Source organism: Dunckerocampus dactyliophorus, chromosome 11, assembly GCF_027744805.1.
Source record: "Dunckerocampus dactyliophorus isolate RoL2022-P2 chromosome 11, RoL_Ddac_1.1, whole genome shotgun sequence".
Lineage (NCBI taxonomy): Eukaryota > Metazoa > Chordata > Actinopteri > Syngnathiformes > Syngnathidae > Dunckerocampus > Dunckerocampus dactyliophorus.
In genome coordinates, this window is record NC_072829.1 from 20201536 (window position 1) to 20225305 (window position 23770).

General features: G+C 39.6%; 1 protein-coding gene across 14 annotated transcripts in view; it reads right to left on the minus strand.

Moving 5' to 3' along the window:
• Positions 1-23770, minus strand: part of tenm2a (teneurin transmembrane protein 2a) — a 296346-nt gene that overhangs the window by 211095 nt on the left and 61481 nt on the right. For all 14 annotated transcript variants that reach the window (XM_054791378.1, XM_054791392.1, XM_054791387.1 and 11 more), the window contains exon 2: positions 6264-6557. In XM_054791378.1, coding sequence (XP_054647353.1) covers positions 6264-6480 — 217 coding nt within the window. In that variant the 5' untranslated portion in view covers positions 6481-6557. The remainder of the gene's footprint in view (positions 1-6263; positions 6558-23770) is intronic.

Genomic DNA, 23770 nt, shown 5'->3' on the forward strand with positions numbered 1-23770 from the left:
TCAACTGCATGGGTCTAGTTAAAGTGGACCAAAATAAACTGCAGTCCATTTTTTTGGTTGACAGAGAATCTTCGGTTCCTTGGGACAAAAATAACGGAATGGGAATAATATGAATACAAAACAAAGGAAACAATAAAACTAGCATTTTTCCCCCCCCAAACAGAATTTGTCTTCTTGTTATAAACAGCCACATGCCAAGAAGAAAGAAGTCAAGTCACCACTGTGTGACTTGCTTTGCGTTGTGCTCCCCTTTGTTGAATCATTTTCGGGTTGCACTGTGTCATGCTTGTATAATGAGGCACTATTTACGTAGCTGATGCAGTGATCCCATCCTGGCTACACATCTTCTGAGCAAAAAGCATGAATTAAAAAATACAGCTGAGGCAGTCCATGTGTACAGTTTGTATCTACAGAAAAATAAAACACCGGCACCGGGAGTGTGAGAGTGTGTTGCACTGTGGAGGAGCCACAGCGTACTTTCCAGTGCCTCATGTGCTCTACTGCTGAAGATACGTGATGCTTTAGAGTGTCAGCAGCTGGCAGAGGCTCCAGATGCCATTGAGAAGACAAAGGGGTTGATGAATTGTATCTAATCTCATCACCATTTATTTTTAATAGCGCACAGCTGCGTTGTTCTCGCTTTCATCATCAGTTGTTTGGGTGGACCCTATGTAGCATGCATGGACATGCACAAAACTGATTTGTGAATTCACACACAATATTTATTTATTCCAAATTCCAAATGCACAAGTGTCCTGAATTCTGCTACAAACAATATGTCTACACTGTGCTGGAAGCAGGGCATATTAGTCATTTGGGAGCCCAAGGGAAACCCAGTCATTGGAACCCTCCACATCCTTATACTACACTGACAAAACTTTCCTCATTTTAATTTTTACAGAAGTCATTGAGGCCACTTTTTTCCTGCTTTTGAAATCTGTTACAGTCATCCGTTAGCTTAAGTTGCTAGTTATATAGCTGCGTTTATATACCACACAAAAACCAATTAAATGTTAATGTAATAAAGTCCTTAAAATCTTCCTGAGGATTATTAGCACCTAACAAGTGAATCATATCAACGCTTTTACTGTAATTGTAAGAATATTAAGCAACATTTAATACAGCGTTCCCTCTCTCTATCACAGTTCTCCTTTTGCGAATTCACTGATTTTTTTAGTGCTCCTTTTTTTTTTTCTTATTACGGTGTATGAACACTGTTACAGGCCAAGCCTGGCCCTTTAAGAATACTTGCATTGTGGGAAGTTGAGTGTCTATCTCCCATTGCTTTCTGCGTCTTGATTGGCTGTAGACCATTGCCAATCAATCTCCTTCATTGCCATCCTGCCATGTCTCCTGTGTCATCGCTAGCTTGCTGGCTTGTAAATTAATCTTCGGTTCGTCCGCAGCAATATGTTTTAACAAGGATACAAAAACGCTACAGTACAGCAGAACGGCGCCAGGACGAAAAGGCACGGTCACAGGAGTGAAATATGCGTGTGACTTAATAATTTCTTGTTTTGTGTGTCTACGTTTGTTGTGGCTGTGAAAAAGGTTGACACCTTTGGCAGCTTTGAGAAAAACTGTTTTCCTCTCGTCTTCTCCTCTTCTTCTTCCACTCCACTCGGTTAACGCCGCTTTGTTTTTCTCCAAACCGCAGCAACAAGTTTTTTCGTTCCCGTCAATCTGCACATGCGCAGCAGCATGGAATAGCATGAGAAGGGAGGGTGAAGCAGTCCAAACGATCATGACAGATTAGGCATTTTGATGTACTTGCACTCAAATTAAGACTAAAACAGTAATATGTTCTATAACTCAAAGAAAAAAAAATAAATTAATGGTTTTTATGAGATATTTGGGAAATCAAGGGGCCGTAGGCAATAGCCTAGTGTGCCTGCTAGTGTTCATGGTAAGTCTGCCCCTGGCTAGAAGGAACTACAATGACATATCTGGAGAGTCTGTACCACATGTGTGGCCAACAAATGCTATGTTTCTAGAATACAGACGCTCAAAACACTCTCGCTAAGAAGTGCTTGAAAGTTGTAAAGGGCTTAATCACGTGAAGAAGGCATTATGAGTGGCAGCTGCAGGAAGATTTTGGAGGTCTTCTACCGACAAACGGAAGAAAAGCCAGAAATGATGTCCAAATCTATCCTTGGATATCTGCGACATCAATCTTAATGAAGCAGCTCTGGATAAAGAGAAATTGTGTACTCAGTGAGTGCACTCAGCTGGATCATGGCCCCTGCCATTTTCTGTTTGTCAGCATGTTGCCAATAATATTGCATAAACACTTATTATGCACCATGACTTTCTACAGCCCATGTAACGTCTTTAATGTAAGTGTGACATCATTATTTTTGCTAATCAGACAATAAAATACATAGGAAAGTCACACGGGAGGCGCTTACAGTACTCTCCTCATCCTGAAGGGGTGGGGGAGTACGTGAGCTGGAAGGTGCTTGTCACTGCCGTCCTTCCATATAAAGCGTCCCGTTTGTTTGCTTTGTTTTTTTGAACAGCAGCAGCACAGCTGGAGAGCAGCAAGTCAAATGCAAGACATATGTTCAGACTTTTACAAAACAGTTTCAGAAGTTTTCCTGGAGTAGGATAGGGTGCATGGACTTTATATACAGGTAACAGGTAAGGTAACCACATGTTTTTCGATGAAAACAAATCAATAAATAATTAAATGGGACTAAAAAGTATTTGAAAAAAAAACAAACATTTTTTAACCAAAAGTGAAATATGATCTTTTTATTTGTGGTGTCCTCTTCATAAGAAACCTATAATATATATATTTTTTAACTCCAAAGGACTCAGTGCCTCAGCAGCCACGAACCTCTCCGCACGTCACTGCTCCCTACTCGATTTCTTGCCAATTTGCTTTAGCATTGTCTCATCTATGATGGCAATAGCATCCGTGATCTTTTGCGTCACTCATGAAAAATTCTCTTGGAGATTAATAAAGTATCCATCCATCTATATATTTAACATAACCTCATAGAAATAAATCTAAGGGGAGTGATCTGGTGAACACCATCCCTTTTATTTAACAGAACTTATTTCATCAACAGTGTAGCTGGAAAACCACAAATTAAAATCTTTGAACATCAGCAAATGTGCCAATTCTATATCGAACCTGCACCTTTTGGTCTGACGGCCATGTTGGATGCGTAACGACATTGTATCAAGTGTATCGCCGCGCCACAGAACGCTTTGAATCGGTGGACTCTGTTTCTACTGCAGAAGTGATCCAAAAATGTGCTGCAAGAAGCATACCCACCCAACCGAAAATCCAATATCATTATAATTTAATCAAAGTTCATACTATTTTACTGCACAGCTAAATCAGTCAATAAATGATTTAGTATAGAAACCATTGGGCTTATTTTAAATATAAAATGTTCCCATCTTAAATGTGTCAAATATTCATTAAAATTAATTCACTTTCCTCCATGTTCCATGTCGGTCAGCTAAGCAGTGAAGGAAAAAAAAAAAAAAAAGTGAAACTATGATCTTCAAGACGGAAGTTTCAGAAGCGAGATGACATCTTGAAACTTAAAATACAATCTGTTCAAAATAACAACCAGCATGATACTGAGCCAATCTCCCATTTACAGTTATAATGTGAATGTGTCTAGTTCTAAACTATTTATCTGCTGCTTTTCTCACTTCGCCTTCTGAGCTCTACTTCTCCTGTGGTGTCACAGTCCTTATGGTGCTGCAACACTGTTGGTCCCCTGTGGCCACACTTCCCACGATGCATCTGCGGCTCTGGTCTTTTGACGGTGCTGATTGGCTGAGAGGACGTTGGTATCGACCAGCCATCGCCTGGTGTGATGTCAGCTCTGTGCAGCAGTGGAATATGTCCAGCACACACTACTGACTTTCTGTCTTTCATCCATGATGCCGATCAATCCTCTTTTTTTTCATATCTATCTACCTTTGCCTTTTTTGAGCAAGATGTAATATTTCCCTTCTGTATGTAACAATCACATTTTGTTCCATTGCTGGTTTCTTTGTTATGCACGTACACAGAAAATAGAGTGGAAAATATGTGGATCAATCCCATTGAGTCAGACTCCTTTCACCAGTCAGGGATCGATACTGCCTGTTTCATGTGCCTATGTAATATATATTTGTGCACATGTATAGACAAGTGCTTTAAAGTCATGCCTAACAGAGCAGGCGCGCCCTTTACCAATGACCTATCAGCTAACTTGCACACTAGAAAACACAGAAGTTCATTATGACAAGCTCGCCAGGGCCAAAGGTCTACTTCGGTTCTGCCAAGCAAAGCGTAACAGTTACAATGAGTGATTACAGTGATAGGTTACCACACCATCCTTGCAAGAAACACGCTGGAGCTACAATACAGACAAAAAAAATATTTGCATGTGCAGTGATGTGTTACATGTTTTGTGAACGTCAATATTTAACCGGAAATTGAAAGTAAATACGATTTTTTTTTTTTGTCTGTTGACTTTATCCCATCAGGGGTTGCCTCAGTGAGTCAATTGTTTGATTTGGCTTAGTTTTTAAACCGCATGCCCTTTATGATGCAACCCTCCCATTATTTGGGATTGGGACCGGCACTGGGCATCTCTGGGCATTGGGGCAGCATGTACAATCATACCACCAGGGCTATTATTTCAACTAAAAATAAGTAGACAGATATACAAATCGTATAAAGGCACGTTTTTCTCATAGGATATAATGTAAATCCAATTAGCCCATTCCAGACACCCAAAAATATAAAAAAAAATACATTTTTTTGGAAATAGTTATAGCTTCCAGTCAGAAAACAAATATACCATAATTTCCAGTGTATAAGCCGGTACTTTTTTCTCAAACTTTTGAACTCTACGGCTTATACAGCGGTGCGGCTAATTTATGGCCATGTTCTAATCTTGTGATGTCTCCTTTACTTCATAACTACTACTAATCGTTTAAATACTGTGCCGCTTGAAGATTGTCACTTTCAATTTATTTTGGATAACTCCTTGAGATGCAGAATTTCATTTTTCAAGAGAGTCCCAATTTGAATTTTGATTGCAAAAGTACACTGTACTCATATAATGGGGTGGGGAAATATTTCACTATCATGTATTTGTGTTACAGACATTATACACTAGGGCTGGGAATCTCAGGGTACCCCACGATACCATATCATTTGCGATACACGACTCGCAATAACGGTAATATCTAAATATGGCAATATGGTGAAACAACCCCCCCCCAAAAAAATTGACTTTATATTTTGCAGAATATTTGCTTCATATTTTTAAGTTGTTTTTATGTTTATTATTATACTTTCTGTACCTTGCATGCCTCTGTGTTCCCATCTTTGCAGAGCTGCTGGAAATGTGAATGTCTCTTGGAGATGAATAAAGTATCTATCTATCTATCTATCTATCTATCTATTGCAATATAATCGTAAACAGAATTTTACTTTAGCTGTCTGACAAACAGTGACACTATTTTAAACTTATTCAGAAAACACAACATCTCATGTCTCTTATGGAGATCAAATCTTACTTTCGTGAGACACTTCTTACATACTGCAAAGTCCGTCACCAGCGGCGTCCCATTCACGCTATGAAAGCCGAAGTTAGACCCCGCTTTTGACTTCAACTGTGCAGCGCATCTTTGAGGTTATCTTCACCGCCCAAGTCTGCCGTAGCGTTTTTTTCTTCTTCTATGACCTCCGCCCAATTTGCTGCGACTCTCGCGAGGGGCTCCTCCTGGTTTACATGTAAAATGGTTACTCGACTCAATAAGGAGGAACGGTGATAATACGTTTATAGGGGCTATATTTTAATTTAAAAAAATATTGTAATAGTTCAATGTATTCCTCACACCCCTATTATACACACAACAATATGAGGTGAGATGTCATACGTTGGATCATGGATGATGTAAAAGCTAAGATGAGCAGCAGAAAGCCTACATTACATTTTTTGTGGAGGGGTGGCACACAGGCCAACTAACTGTAGTTGGTGCGGTCCAGATAAAGGTGTGGCCCAGGAATTTGTTTACATTATTGGTAACAATGGGACACAGGGCATCCATTCCTTAAATTATGAGTTTATAATTAATACATTTATGAAAATGTTGACGTATGCATAGGGTGGGTGCAATTTTGTGCTGACTGACCTTGGCAAAGATCTGCACCACACTGAGTGCCATTTAGTTAAACTTGCATTGTGTCATGTCCAGCATTGTACGGATAATCCCTAAAATACTTTTGCTCGAAGACCCACCTTGTCGTGAGTACTCATCAGCCTCGTGGTGAACAAGGTCAGTCACACAGCCGCTGTAGTGCAGCCTCTGCTCGTGCTCAAAAGCCTTGAGCGTCTCACTGGAGCTGTAAGACTTCTGAGTCGGCACGCGACACTCATCTGCATCCAGGGATGAGGTGTTGTACGGGGAGTCCTTGGAGCAGGTCAGGGAACGTTGCCTTCGGTCCTTTAGGTCCATGCTGGTGTGTGTGGATGCAGTTGTTGTAGATATGACTCCTAGTTGGCCTTGCTGGAGTTAATCCCTACTTCAGTCACCTGGAAAATAGAAATAAAGGAAAGGGTAGTCATGAAATAAACGCATTCGCTCTTGCTTTGGGCTCTCAGGAGAATCTACAGGGAAAGGTCATCAGAATGAGTGTGCTGAATGGACATTTAAGCAGTCCGGCAGGCAAATATGCAACATGATGGGAGATATTGTTGTGGAAATCTGCCTGCCCTTAGGTCCATAGAGACAGACGAATATTAGTGAGGATGCTGAAAAATTTTCAATCAGAATCTAAATCTATGACATTAAATAGCAAACATGTCCCTGTCATTCGGCTGGTGTCAGCACTGCATGAATATAGATGTACTAAAGGGAAAATAATGATGACAAGAGGGGACAGAGAATAAAGGAACATAAGAACAATGAGAGACAGAAGGACATGAGAAGGAATAAAGAAAAAAGGAAACGGGTGAGCAGGACTGAAAAGCCGACAGATGCAACAGGAAGGACTGAAGAATGGGAGAAATGACTTTAGGGCATTGCTAGTCTCGCCCTCATTATCAGAGTGAGAATGAATCCCGCTCCCTCTGAGACTGTAAAGGATAATCAAACACAACCAGACAAAGATGTGCACACACAGAACTTCAAAAACACCCAGAAACACATACATCCAGATGCACAAACCCAGCATGTGCGCGTCCTGTGTCCACGCGAAGAATTGTTTCATGAACTTCACACAGTCCAACAACTTTCAACATTAAAAAAACTGACACCTCAGTTTTCCATTTCTATTACGTCACAATCAGCCCGCCTGCTTTTAATATATTGAAATCGCATACTTGTAGATGCAGACTATACTTGGTGATGCTAATACAGTATGATACAAGTGCAAGAGCCTGGAGCAACAGAGTACATTAGCAGCTAAAGATCAAAGTGCAACAATACAGCAACCAGCAGTAATTGACAGCAATGCCCCCAGCAGCTGCCAGTATGGGGTATTTAAGGTAATAAATAGACTGGCTGGGTTTCTTTGCTTGAGGTTACAGGAAGTCTGGTCCACCCACTACATTAGAGCAGAGCATTACATTTCCATAACTCTCAGTCTGAAGAGTATTCGTCAATATCAGGGGAGTCTAGAGCTGCAAAGACAAAGGCATCATTTGATTCTGAAAGTGTGATGTAACAAATTGCGTGCTGGGATGATTGAAAGAAGATGGAGGGAAAAAGAGAGAATCCAAAATGGGAGTCAATGATTTCAATGAGGGCTCATTTTAAAATGCTTAGAAGGTAATATTGAAAAGTGCCCTGCTATGTGCATTGATTAACAGTAGGATTTAAGTCTCATAAAGAGCTCATTATGCTCCGGTATCCATCACACGAGCTATTAGGAGCCCAACCTTAATGTGTTTGTACATTGAATGGAGAGTGAGGCTATCAAGAGGTAAAGTATATAGTGGGGACACTGACTGGCATGACGCACATAAGGAACAAGGAAAGCTTTGTGCGGTGGCTGTGGGAGGAGTGTGAATACAATCCAAATAAGGATCCTTTAGAAGTTTAGAAGTTAATGGTGAATACGCCATTTATCATGACGTTTTGAAAAGCCACAGTGTGCTAAGTCGGGACTCCTGGCTGGCTGGCCATTCAAGTGGACCACGACCACGAGAGGCGCCCTAGATGAGATTTTACATACGCTTACAAAAGAAACTGAACGTAAAATTGAATAGTTCTTACCGTGGTCTTTAATTCGTAAGATGACCTGTCACCCAATTTATATGGTTAACAAATTACAAATAAATACACAAACAAATCTAAGCACAAAATACAAATCCTGTAAATAAGTGAATAAATAATAATAGTAATGTATTATAAATAAAACAAACATGAAACATGTCCATTTGAAGAGTTCATAGTAACAACTAGCTTTAACATAAGTATTATCATTTTTTATGCCCCCTGGAGGCCATGGCGCCCTTAGCATGTGCCTATATTGGCTAATAGGCCAGCCGACTCTGCCGGAGAAGTAGCCATTCATGAACAACGACAGTAAAATGTGGAGGGCGTCATTTTCCATGAATATCAAATCTTCAACATTCCAAACACTGATAACTTGCTATTAAAGACAGTTATTAAAGAAAAAAAAACACACAATCCAGGACAAAAATACAATCACCCTGTCATGGTTAACTTTTATACTTGTAAAATCCATCTGTCAGTGTTCTATGCCGCTTTTCTTGTTCATGGTCACAGAGAGCTGAAGCCTTTGTCAGCTAACTTCCAGCAAAAGGTGCACGAGGCCCTGAACTGGTCACCGGTCAACAAACAAACCATTCACCCTCACACACTACACTGTCATGCCTGTGAATATTCTCATTCATACAGGTCACTGTATTGTCAGGGCGCTGAATCGACTGTAACTGGATTGTTTGGATTGTCTTAGAAAACATTTCGCCTCTCATCCGAGCTGGCTCCATCACTTTACGCTCAATAGGTGGGACAAAGATTAGTCTGACGAGGTAGGACAGCCCTAGACACTACACTGTCAGTCACCACTGGTGAAACAGTAAACACATATTAAACTGAGTGTTATATTAAGTTCACTGCCTTGAGCAACTGTTCTCATAAAGGCGATGCATACATACATCGCACATCAAAGGGTGACTTTTATTTGTTGAGTTTTATTTCACTTGGATGACATTTAAGAATGTATTTTTTGAAAACATTGCCGGAATCATTTTGTAAGTATTACGATGGCAAAAGTTTCACCCTGGGACATATTTTATGGCTTATTTCCAGGGGAAACTTTGTTTTAAAAAACAGATACATTTGAAACAGATTGTGTTCGACCTTTTAGGGTTGCACTGTATTTATTTTAAATGTCACACTCAAAGCATTTGAATACGGGGAAGACGAATAGACAGATGAAAACAAATGAATGAGATTTTTTTTTTCATGAAAAAAATATTTGAGTAACCGTGTTGGTTACGTATCAATATTTACCACTATAGGCAGCAGTATTTACAATGTTTTTACTCATTAAATTTATAGAAATACTGTATGGTCTAAAAGATTTATCATTACATTGTTTTTTTTTTTCCCCTCAAAATTAATCCCAGTCAATAAGACATATTTGAACAGTCCGAAACTCATGTTCCCCCTAATTTTTCCAGCGTCTGAGCATATACAAATTACCATTTAGTTTGTTAATTATGCATACTTTTATTTCCTTTTTTCCTTTCTGTTTCTGTTGTGGCACTATTTCATTCTGGAGATGTACTTTAAAGTGATGCCACATTTGCTGCATATGTTTACTTTTTTTTTTCTAAATAAAAAAGTAAAAAAAACAAACAAAAAACAAATCTAACCATCAAAAAACAACCACCTTCCGGTCCCTTTGGGATCACTCAGGCGTGACACGTCCTGTATTCGGTGAGTCCGGCCATCAAAATAAAAGCATGCCAGTACCACATGCACGTTTAAGCCACACATTCAGTCCGCATTCAGAAAACCATCTCGCTACTTTGGCTTTGCAGCACGTTTTCCAGAGCAGCCCTTTGTCATTCGAAAAAGAAAACAAAATCTCACCCAGATTCAACTGTTGTTCTTACTCTGACAGCTAATCCACCTTAAAGGAACTTTTTATACTTTTGCCCCCCCCCCCAATTTGAAATAGTATTGACAACCTGATCATATTTATTTATCTGTACAAAACACTGCATGAGTTGCTGGCACCAGCATTGTTCAAACATGAATAAAGACGCTAACAGACCTGCCAAACTTGAAGAAATGTTATGAGTATCCCCTGCCTTTCACACCAAACACCTCATCTCGCCCCTTACCCCCCAGGGGGGGCCCATAGCACTATTTGACAAGCCCTGCCTTATCCAATAAAATTGTCATTTAATACAAGTAGAGTTCTAAACAGGTGTTTTGCATGTGTGTGAAGAAGCCCCACAAAAAGTGTTAAGCAGCCATTTGAAAGTTAAGTAGGTTTAAGTGTTAAGATAAGCAGAAGGAGAAAGGTCACGGAATGAGAGCTAGATGGATAAAGTGAAGAAAGCCGAGGGGGTAAATCAAGAGATCTGGATCGCATATCAATCACATTCCACCCACGTCTGTGTTTTCCTCAAGGTCATCGAGGCAGCCACCTTCACAAAGGAGCAAGCGCCCATCTTGAGCTTGTTAATTACTCTGGTGACAGCAGCACGACCTCTCGAGAACATCACACAGAAGTGGATTATCCCGTTCATAAGAATTGTACTTAACTTATTATCATTCTGAATGTCGCCATCGTAAGATTTAGTGGCATGCTACCGGCCAGGACCGCAGATTTGCATTTTTATGCACAAAGGAACAGACGAAGAGAAAGAAAAATGCAAAACTAAGCAAACACATACATGAGGCCGCCTGTAACTGTGTTTGCCTGACAGAATGAGAGAGCATAGTTAGATGAGGGAGAAAATAGACACACCCGCGACCGTGAAGTGACCATGAAATCCAGGCAGAATGAGAAATGTAATTGGACGACGACGGGGAAGGTGGAGAATTCATTTTGGAAATTACTATGTTGAAGTTTGTCTCAAATAGAGGCATTTTCTTTGAAAGTATTAGCTTGGATAGACAATTGAGGAAAGTGGTATATACAGTATAATGTAGATGAAGGCTAATGGCATCAATGAATTAGTAAACATCAAGTGGGTCATTCCTACAATTCGGTGCCATTTGAGTCCCCATGACATGACATGCTATATTTTGTTGAAAAAAAACATTACAATTCAAATGTAAAGAATCACACTTCAAAACGTAAGTCCATTTCTACCATAAAGCACAGCAATATGAAAAACAGGATGAATTAATTAAGAATAATTAATCTTGCTTTTTTGCAAACACGCCACACTGGCATGTCCCCACTCATGGTCGCTCAACTACAGTTACCAATATAACTAATAGAAATTCAAATTTTAAAACAATTTCTACATATTTTGTTTTTGTCAACTTTCTGAACAAATGTAATTTGGTTATATTGAGTTTTTAATGCTTTCAAATGTTTTAATAAGTTCTGTCCCTGTGTTGACTGCCCCCTGCCCAAATGAATCTGATGAAAGTCCCTTTAAATACACCCAATGACAATTCCTCGCATAACATGATCTTCAGGAAATAACAACATACTTTTGTACAAGAAGCAGAGTAAGTACTGTCGTCTCTCGCTACATCGTGGTTTGAAAATCACTCCCTCGCTCTATTGCGTTTTTTCAAAATTTAATTTGTCAATCAATTATTGTTTTTTCACGGTATGGCCCATTATTAGTGATAACACATTGAAAAACAAGATCGGTCACGACTAGGCATCAGTAATATTACTTTGATAAATCAGTACCAGCATTACGTCAGCCATGAATGACTTACGTAGATGAAGTCAGATCAGTCTGACATGACATTGTGAAAAAAAAGTTCTCTCTTCATTCCGTGTAGCAGTGGTACTTTTGTTGCTTCTTAGTTTGTCCTTCTTTCCCACTCAGTTTGAAACTTATTCTTAAGTTTAGAATAAATACATTGGCGGCTAACTAGTATGTGGCTAACAGAAAGACACACTTTAAACCTTGCGATCCTACCTGCACTCAGTGTTCACAGCATCCAAGCAGCAGCTGCTGCGGCCCAAGCAAAAGCTGTAGTAATTCTACACTTGATCAAACTTACTTCAGATTTATCAGATCAAAACATGATCGCTGCATTCGACTTCTAAACGTGATATTATCTGCTACTCACTACTCCACATCACTACTCCCATTGCTATTCCCTCACTCTGCACTAACACCGCATCAACATGCATTACTCATCCAATGAGCAATAGTAGCTGACTTTAACGTAAAATGTCTACCCCTGTTACTGACCACCCTGTTATCACTTTGCACAGTCACAGGGTGGACTCATAATGGTAGTGTACTTCAGGAGGAGATGATAAACTATTTCCAGCATGCATGCAAAACCCTCATGAAATGTAAATATTTGTTCACCGCCTTTGCTGCATGTAGATGTACACTGGCAACGTACCCTGCTTGATAGCCCGTAAGATGTCAGTCACTGCTTGTGTGCATCAAACCGGCGTGGTATCACTATGAGAATATTTTAGTGGTTGGAGCCAACCTGCCTAGAAAGGTTTTTTGCCCAGATGTGCAGCCAACAAGAAACTGATAAGAAAGTTGAAACCTCTTCATCTGAATATACCAGTTTACATTCCTAAGAAGAAATAACAACGTGTCTTTGTTTACGATTCCCATTCCCCTCATTCAAAACAATTTTAAAAGTGAAAGAATTCAAAACCCAAACTGTGACTTATAAGTCAAGGCCAAGATGAAATTTATTTATGTAGCACATTTCCCACAGTTCAACTGCCCAAAGTGCTGTACAATAGCCAATAAAACACAAAACTAGACAAACATACCCAAAAATAAAAACAGTACAATTAAAACCACAATAAAACAACACACAAAAAAATAATGACACTAATAAAACAGTAAAACAATGATCAGTTTAACCTGTGTTAAAAGCTAGTCCATAAAGGTAAATTCCAATAAAGATTTGATAATAATGATCCAGTGTTTGTGCAGCTCTAATGTTAAGGGGCAGGCTATTCCAAAGTCTTGGACCTGCAACAGAAAAAGCCCTATCGCCCGTTAAAAGCAACTGTGAGCTGGACCTGATTGTTCTCCCATGAACATTAACAGAAAATAAGTCGGATAAATGTGAAGGAACCAGACAATTCAGCAATTAAAAAAATAAGAAGAATTGTGAACTGGATCCTGCAAGTAACAGGTAAACAGTGTAAGGAGGCCCGGACTGGAGTTATGAGTTCCCGTCTCTTAATGCCAGTTAACAGGCGGGCAGCTGCGTTTTGAACCAGCTGGAGCAGATGTATAGATGACAGGTCCAGACCACAACACTAGAAGTTGCAGTCGTCCAAGCGGCAAGTAATGAGCAAATGAACAACATCCATCCCATCCATTTTCTATGGCGCTTATCCATTCACATTCATACCTATGGACAATTTTGAACCGGCAATTCATCTAATATCATGTTTTTGGAATGTGGGAGGAAACCGGAGTACCCGGAGAAAACCCACGCATGCACGGGGAGAACATGCAAACTCCACACAGAGATGCCCAAGCGGAGACTCGAATCCAGGTCATCAAATGAACAACATCCATCCATCCATTTTCTATACCGCTTCATCCTCATTAGGGTCACGGGGGCATGCTGGAGCCTATCCCAGCTGACTTTGGGCGACAGGCGGGATACACCCTGGACTGGTCGCCAGCCAATCGCAGGGCACATGTAGACAAACCACCATTCACACTCACATTCATACCTATGGACAATTTAGAGTCGCCAATTAACCTCACCTGCATGTTTTTGGGAATGTGGGAGGAAACCGGAGTACCCGGAGAAAACCCACGCGCACACGGGGAGAACATGCAAACTCCACACAGAAATGCCCAGGGGAGAATCGAACCCAGGTCTTCCCGATCTCCAGGCTGTTCCTGTATTGGCCAACGTGCTAACCACCGTGTGGCCCTATGAACAACATGTTCAAGACAAAACATTTTTTGTTGACAATAAAGCAGCTGATTTAAGTGATTGCATGGCATAAAAAAAAAATCCTGCTGTTATCCATCCTCACAATCTTAAACTTTGAACTTTACACAGTGTGGCTTCACACGCATGCCAAATACTGTATGTATTTGTAATATCTTTTTTTTTTTAGATTAAAAATTGCAATCACAATCAACTCCAAATGTAGTACTTCCTCATAGTTAACTCATGATTAATCACTTTTTAAATGTTCTGTTTACTTTAAAGACATATTTTTTAACACTATAATACTTCATCAGCAGTCACCTACAGTATGTTTGCTTTAGACAAATGGTCGTGTTTGAAATGATCCAGAAAAATAAACGATTTCCAGAATGTTCCGTGAAATGCAAAACAGTTGGCTACTTCATTCATTCTCACACAAAAGAATGGCCAAATAAACATCCTGAAATTAAAGGTGAAACGTCTTCAAGTCAGGATTACCGTGACCTGGATGATACATCAAATCTGCACAAGCATACAATGAAGTGAAAGCAAAAGCAAACTCTACCTGTCAGTGACTCAAAGTAACTCAGTTCACAGCAACAGTAAATACAAATAACATTGTTCCTGTCAACAGAACCATCTGACAGGACTTTAAACCTAAACTTGCCATACATAACACAATTTCCTGCAGCCATATACGTCCAACTAAGGAACTGTTTTCCATTATGCATCTTTTTCTGTCTCTCCAAACTACAGGACACGAGAGCATTAAATCTCAAATTATAAACAAAAATAGAAATAGAATTTGCATTCACACATTATTTACCTGTTAATGTTGACAGCCCAAATCAATATTTGTCCATCCAGCCATGCTGAGGGAATAGCACTCATCTTTCTTCTTGTTGTATAATAATGGAAGAGACAAGCATTCATGCAGAAATGCTACTGTGCTTGCTAAAAATAAATGGCGTGTAATATCATCAACCTTTCTTAAATAAATCAGGCACAAAAGAAAAATGATGCTAACCAACATATTGCACTTGTACTGTAGGAAGATCAGTGCTCGTGTAAAGACAAGTGATGCTGCGGTTTTGAATGAAAGGCACCACACGTGGGATTGCAAGTGTACAGACAAAATACTTACCATATACATAGATACAGTTTACACTTGCAAGAATAAGTTCAAGTTTAGCTTGAAATGAGATCTTTTTTTCCAATGCAACATGAGCTGTGAGGTAACAGCAGAGATGAGCTCCCTCTCTCGCCATGACTTCATCCCATTACCTTCATACCTCCTAGCCCAACAGGAGGAAAATCACTTGATTATTTAATGTGATCAGTTGTGCTATTTACTAGCAGGGTTATTTTTGTAATACCTGGCATGACATTTGTGTGCCATTAGAGCAATTTTTTGTACAATCAGCTAGCATAATCATATCACATTTCACTAAGGAGTTTAAAATTAATGTTTGCCTCAGAAATCCAAGAAGATGTAAAATGGTAATTTTCTATAATGTCAAAGGTTATTGTGTCATTTGCATTTTAATTTCCAACAATTTCATTTTTAAGGTCATGCAGTTATGCAACAAGTTCTGAAAGCTCTGATTTTGGAGGCCCTCACTAGCAAGTGAAGGCACCATAAACCGAATGTAGACTCTTCAAATGAGGTCGGCCTCTCATCTGCACCGCCATATAGCAATAAGGTCATTTACAAGAATAAAACTTGATTTATCTCTGTAATTGAAGCTCCATTCTATCAGGTTCCAAATATACACATTGCTTTCATACTTTGAAATAAGACTAGCGTGTATTATGGATCATCAGAAAATGTCTAGTAGCTTTTTAGATAATGTATTAATGAATACACTCAAATCACAAACAAAATTAAAATAGCAAAAGTTGTACGAATCTTCAAACAAACACCGATTTACAAACTACCGACCAGTTTCTTTACTACCAAAATTATTGAAAATATATTCAACAACTGGTTAGACAAATTCAATCTGTAATTTCCAGTGTATAAACATTTACTCTTTTCTCACGCTTTGAACCCTGCGGCTTATACACTGATGTGGCTAAGTTATGGCAAAAAAATTCCCATGAAGCTTAGCGTGCAGCTTCAGGAAAGAGTGACGTGGAACAGTGGAGTGGAAGCTAATATCACGTTTTGAAGTTTTATGCGGCGATCTCTGACACATCTTAAGTAAGTTTGATCAAGTGTAGAATTGCTACAGCTTTAGTTTTAGTTCCCACGAGGAGGAGGAGAACAGCGATGAGTGACTTTTCTGGTAAGCTACTATTTAACTACGGTAGTCATATTACACACACTGTTTGGCACTGTTTGCAAAAAAGCATTTATTCAATCTAAATTTGTTCAACAATCTTTCAGTGTAACATCCTTCTGAGTATTAAATATCCCATGTTAAAATGTGGACACCTGCGGCTTATAGACAGATGCGGCCTGTATACAGGTATGTACAAATCTTTTTTTTTTTCTTAAAATCTAGTAGTTGCAGCTACCGTACCAGTGACATCTATAGTCCGGAAATTACGGTACTTGCGGACAGCCAATATGGATACACAGCTAACATTTCAACTTCGATGGCACTAATCGCTTTTTATTGTTCAATACTACCAGTATAAATACTTACTGCTAGTGAGTAGTGCAACAAATGTGCTGAGGCTATCTTTCACATTTTTACTTACATATACAGTACATTAACTTTTTCACAGAATTGCAATGAAACAAGAACGTATGGAATCAGAGGGACATTTTTGTGGTACAGTTAGTGAGTGAAGTGTACTTTTGTAGTTATTTCCCCATATCTCTACACAATAACTTAGACATGGTAACAACAGAGAACAATAGAGTATGGAGTGATTTTTTTGTCCAGAACGAATTGTGCTTTATTCAGTATTGAAGTATTTCTTGCCACTTTATGTTGTATATTTTTAATGTGGGATTTCCAGCTGATTTTGTCATATATTATAACACCGAGAAGTTTATTTTCGTTGACCCTGTCAATGTCTACGCCGTCTGTTTGTATTGGCTCATAAATGTCCTTTCTGTTTTTAACAAATACGATTATTCTATTTTTTTTACTTACTTTTAGGGATAATCTTTTTTTGTCAAACCACCATTTTAGTATAGATCTTTAATCTGTTACTTTTTTATTAGCTTGTGTCCTTTTTGTAGAACTGCAGTAATATTGTCTACAAATAATACTACCTAGTATTGTGTGACTTTACAGATGTCATATACAGTATATACTGTATAGGATGAACAGTTTTGGTCCCAGTATTGAACCCTGGGTTATCTGAACAATTGGTCCTGAACGTATTGAACAGTTTGATGTTGGAGTGGTTTGAATGGGTTGAGATATGTGGTAGTAGAACCACCTGATATGTTTTTAAAGAAAGCGAGAATTTGGCGTAAAACAACAAATTTTGTCATCTGAAAAATAGGCAGCCTGAATGTCCTGAACTTGTTGAACAGTTTGATGTTGGACTGTCTGAATGAATTGAGAAATCTTCACGTCGAAAGAAATCTTAATCATGGCGGTGGCTGGAATCAGTTGAGAAATGTACGAATGGTGGAAGTTTGAAAAATGGCCCATTCATTTTCAATGGGAAAAATGTTGTGGATTTTTGGAAAATCTGGGAATGTTTTGAAATATCTGAATAAATACCAAACTATTCCCGAATGAGCTGAATGATTTGATGCTGGATTGGTTCGAATCGGTTGAAAAATTAAGGAGTCCGAATGATCAAAGCACCCGGTTAGAATTTTATAAGTGAGCATTCACACAATCATCCCTTGTTTTTAAAGCCATTGCAAAGTAGAGTGGAGTACTAGAACGTAACGGGAGGAGTAACTCAGGGTAGCGTTCCCCGCACTGGAATATACTGCACAGCATTTGTGTGATGGGGCGCTGTTAAGACATCTTCCACCTTCCATGTCCTCCTTTATGTCTGTCCTCTCATTCTCTCATTTGTTAGAATATAAATAAAAGGATGCAGGACAATCCGCCAGAGTGCCACAGAGCCTCTGTTTATTAGACTAATCCTTAAATCCACATTCTGCAGGCCTCGCAAACGCCTCACAAAGCTCTAATCTGACTCAAAACAAAGGGATTAGAGATGACATGGTCCCTCTCTCTGTCTCCCCTTGGCTGCCAGCGTGCATTAGGGGTGATGCACACATGTGCTGAGAAACCCATTGGCACTGTTGCATGCTCTTGCTTGTCACACCCATATTTGCTAAAGACTGATTTGTGCAATGCAAAACCCTCGCGCAAACCCACATCCTGTGCCCTGTGAACACAAGCTGGCTGCGACAAGTCAGGCAGTTAGAGCCAAGACGCAAACAAACTGGGTAATTACACATAGCTCAAAAACTCATGGGAAACATGACGGAGAAGATGAGTGTGAGCTGTGGCAAAGAAACACAGTGAACAGCGTGAAGGATATAACCGGAATAACTAAGCAAACCAGGCTTACATTATAGACCCCAAATGATGCAAAAAAGTCAATTTCATTTGCACATTGTATACAGTGAATGCCAGGAACACACGTTTGTGCCTACAGGCTTGCTACAGTTTATGCTCATAAAGCAAATATCTAATCAGCCAGTCGTGGCGGTTTCCGCAAGCATGAAAACAAGTTCAGTGGGATTTGCTGAAGTCCAAAGTGAGCATCAACATAAGAAAGAAAGGTGAGCGGATGTGCAAATGATTGTTGATACCAGACGCGCTGGGTTAGCATGATAGAAACAGTTGATCCACTGGGATTTACATTCCAAACAGTTCCCGATTTACAGAGAATGGCCCACCAAACAAAAGCAAAACATCAATAGCTTTTTTAATGAGTTTATTTACCACACTAAAATGCTGTGTTATACTGTAACGCAGCAAACAGAGCGGACAGTAATGATCGATTGGGTTTTAAATATGATGGGACTGAATGGGTGAAAGGAAAACTGGGTCGTCAATTATACAAGGCAGAAAAAGAAAACGTCTAAACAGAAATCTACCTTTTGTGCAGTTTTTTTTTATTTTAAGATTTGGCCATACAATATAATTATTCTAAACAAAGTTTCCTGGTTACAGATGCACCCCCATCTATTCTTAATACTGTACAAAAAGAAAAAAATAAGCTGGTTATGTGTGTTCAGCAGAAGAATAGGTAGGTGGAGTAATATGTAGGCAGAGTAATACGTATTTGCCGGTCATTACAATGAAGAAGGACAATGTCACTTCTACCTTTTGGTTAACATTTTACGGTTAACCTCTATTATGTCTCAAAAGCGTGAGGCAGACTTGTGGTGCCAGCGTGAAAAAGAAAAGGACAATGAAAAGCGAAGTGAAATTAGACATCGTAAAATGCTCGGTGGAGAAATCAACATTGACTGACTACATGCCCAGTCCAAGCCGCTCAAACGTTGCAACCATAATAAAGGATAAAGATTGCATCTTTGAACAGGTGAAAGGATCTGCTTCTATGAAATGGACAGCAACAAGTAGGCAGTGTAGTGTTCTTATTATTTAGATTTGCTCCTCCTAATAAGCCTGTCTCTCCATCCCTTGCAACACCCCTTCCAGTGAAAGACAACCAAAGGGTTTTAAAGTAAGTTGTCTTTTTTGATTACTGTTATTCATTCTTGTATTTAATTTTTTATTTGTGTACAGTAGTACCTCGCATAACGTAAACCTCCTTTTACGTAAATTCCACTGAAAGTAAAGAATTTATGTAAAGTTTTTGCATCGTATTACGTAAGAAATTCCATATAACGTAAAGCGTCAAGTCGGTGCAAGTTCAGAAATTTGATTTGAATAGCTCGCGCGACAGAGAGAGGGAAACATTTTGCATGACTAACAGAGTACACTTGGTGACGCCTTCTGACGCTTCACGCTCTCATTGGCTGATTGTCGGGGCACCGCCTACGCTCATCTCATTGGCTGATTATCGGGGCACCACCTATGCTCTCATCTCATTGGCTGACTTATACAGCGCGTACGTGAGTTTGTGTGAAAGACAGGCTTCTCCCTTCAACCTCCCTTCCTCATCGTAGTCGCCCTTAAACTAGTTTGCACGCATTGAAATCTCTTCTTGAATATTTTGAAGGGCCAAAGGGGTGAGTTTGGGAAGATCTTGGAACGGATTAGGCTATTTACATGTATTTTACGCTCCATATAACGTATATATTTACGTTGTAGGGGCGTCTACTGTATTTTATATGTCCATCATGTGTACAGTGTAAGTGACTTAGGTGTTAATTTAGGTATGAGTTCCAACTTAAACTAAAAGTCAACTTATATCCCAGTCATACGAACAGAACTTGTTTTTAACCCAAGGACCACCTGTATTAAGTTGAGTTGTTTTGGGGTTGCTTTTGAACACAATGAATGATTATATAAAAATAAGATTTAATATTATACCAGAGGCACTATAACATCCAACATCCTGGCTCATTTCGTACAGACTTCCATTGATCACCTCTGTTTTATGTCACTTTCCCTGTTCATGGCTATATAGGGGCTTATTGCGGAGCTGATACAAACACAGACACACATACCTGTATGGCCAATTTGCTGTCTTTAATTAATTCAACTTTCATGCATTAATTTTCTATGCCGCTTGCCCTCACTAGGGTCACTAGGGTCGTCGGGGTATGCTAAAGCCTATCCCAGATGACTTCAGGTGAGAGGCGGGGTACACCCTGGACTGGTCGCCAGCCAATCGCATGGCACATATAGACAAAAAAAAAAAATTCACACTCACATTCTTACCGATGGACATACCTAGAGTCTCCGATTAACCTAATATGCATATTTTTGGAATGTGGGAGGAAGCTGGAGTACCCAAAGAAAACCCATGAACGCAAGGGACCATGCAAACTTCATACAGAGATACAAACCCAGATTCCAGATCTCCTGACTGTGTGGCCAACATGCTAACCACGAGGCCTCTGTGCGGCCCTTAATTCAACATGCTGTGAGCCAACAATGCCAGACTATAGACCAACATGCTGCCTGTACAAATATCAGCTGTAGCCACTGTATTGTTAATTTTTCACTTACATGTTTAAGTAACAGTGAGTACATTGAGCAAATGTAGCATGTAATAATGTTTACTGGTGGGTTCAGTTCATTTTATGGCTATGTTCACACAATTACCGGGATTAGTGAGCTGTGCCTTAATGAGAACACTGCAAAGATATGCGCCTTTGTTGCAGTATAGGATGAAAAAATATGAAGCTTCCAAAGGAACGGCGTACACGCGGACAGCGTCATTTCATCAAAGATTGTTGCCGCAACTTCAGCCACTCAAACTGTTTTTCGTCGGCTGATAAGAATACAAATTAACACCTGCAAGACAGTTTTGTCTGCCACTGATGCTTCAAGTATGCAACAAGAAAATACAGCCACCATAAACCCTCATCTTAAATCTTAGTGCAAGAGATGTGTCACCTGATAAGGCAGGGTAGCTAGAACATTTACTCTAATTGCTATTGACTTCAGTTTACTGTGCTGTAACATAATTCATGTTGAACTGATGCAACAATTAAATTATAGATGCCTGTTTGGAAGTTACAGCGTATATGTAACGCATATGTAAAGCCGAACAATCCACTCGCTCTTAAAAACCTTTCCACTTTGAATCACTGTGTCAGTTTGTCACTGATTTATAGTAAGTAGGGGTGCAACGATAGAGAAAGGTCTGGTTCAATTCGTTACTTTGGTGTTCCAGTTCTTATATATATATTTTTTTTGATACAAAAATACTTTTCATGCCTTTTTTAAACATATATTTTATTGAAATTACCGACATTTGTTTCAACTCAAAAGTGAATTTAAAAAAAATTCTATCTGGTTCAGCTATACCTGCCTCATTTTCTGCAGTGCATACTTAAAAGTTAGAACTATATAAAACAAAAATATGACCTTGTAAAAAATGTATCTGTATCCGTGTCTGTTCCATGTAAATTATCCGTAGCTGTACACTGAGTGGGTGGGGCATAAACCGGAAGTGGGTGTGGTTTAAGCGGAAATGGGTGGGGCTTAAGTGACTGATGAAAGAAAAGCCTGCACAGCGCTGTCTTGTCAATGCACCGCGTTTACTACGTTTACTACGTAACTTTAGTTAAAAAACGAAATAGAGGGAAGCTGAGGAAAACCTAATAAAGTGGAGGAGGTGGGTAACGCCACCTGAGCCGGTTTCTACTTGTCAATTGCACCGTGTATGTGAATGAGGCACCGATCAACTCCTCTGTGGCTCCAGCCTGCACAGTCTCTCTCAGGAGGGGCGGTCACTGTGTGTGACTGGCCAATCACAGGGCGTGAAGAGTGAATACATAATGAGGATTTTCTTTCATCACGATCACGGATAATGACGAAATGTACTCGTTCCATGCTTGTATTCGGCAAAAATGCATTATCCGTAATGGATACTTGTTTATAACGAGTATCTGGCTCATCCCTAATAAGATAGTGGCAACAATAACAAGTAGGTGTGGAAAAACACATTTCCGTAATGGAGTTCAGGGCACACACAGTGCAGTTTAAGGTTTTGCATGGAACTAGCCACAACAAATGCCATAAGGGCTATTATTTTCTTTATTTTATTTTATCCAGAATTTGGATAGTAAAATGAAAAATGCAGTTTTGTACGCCGTCTTCTGGGATTACATCAAGAGGGGACTTTGATGTCATCTGGCTGGTGTCATGTGACATTTGTGACTTGGGTTACAGTATTGTTCGATTCAGAGTGGTATTGAACTAAGACCACTGTATTGAACGTTTCGATACAGATACATCTATGGTTGCATTTTGAGTAAGCAGTGCAACTACTGTAGTTGAATTGCCCCTAGCTGGTACAATATTATTATACATTTTTTTTGTAGAAAAATACGCATCTAAAGTCACACAGAAACACAAAGATTGAGCTGTTCTGTCACATTAAACGCCCACACAGCATATCTATTAGTGCATAACTTATATGTAAATGTGAAAGACTCCATCATATCTTATTAGACGTCAGGTCAATGAGCATCTAGAAGGAAAGTAATCCCAAGAAAGACGATTGTGCATGCCTATTCTTCACTTCAATATATTGTATTTAATGGGTAAAGCCGATTCTAAATCTGGTCATCATGAAAGGTAGTAATAGATGCCTTCAGTAGAACGCAGTCCAATGAGTGAAAGCATTGGGCTGCACTACAGCAGTGTAATATCACATTCCAAGATTACAGGGGAGGTCCATGATAAGCCGTGCATCTGACCACAGAGTAAAGGTGAAGGTCTGGTGTTGTAAAAAAGCCCGTCAGTCTGCAGGTGGAAGCAGTCGGCGGAGGGATGGAAGAATGCCTGTTCTTTTATTCAGTGAAGGAATTCCCACTCAGTCCAATTCTCTGCTATCTCACGTGTGCAGACTCTTTCACCTCTGCCCTAGGACGGTGTTTCACCACAGTTAGGGCAAACTTTGCAGAGAAGCTCCCAGTGAGTTATTAAAACAACTGAGTGCTGACAAGCCCGGCATTCTGTCACCAAGGGAGAGGGGCAGCGCTTAATAACTCAGTGTCACGCCTTGACATTCTTACCATCTGTCAGGGTAAAATATTCATATGTGCAATAAATGTCATTGGGGACAGACGGTGACACTGTCTAATTAACACTATGGCAGAGTTGAC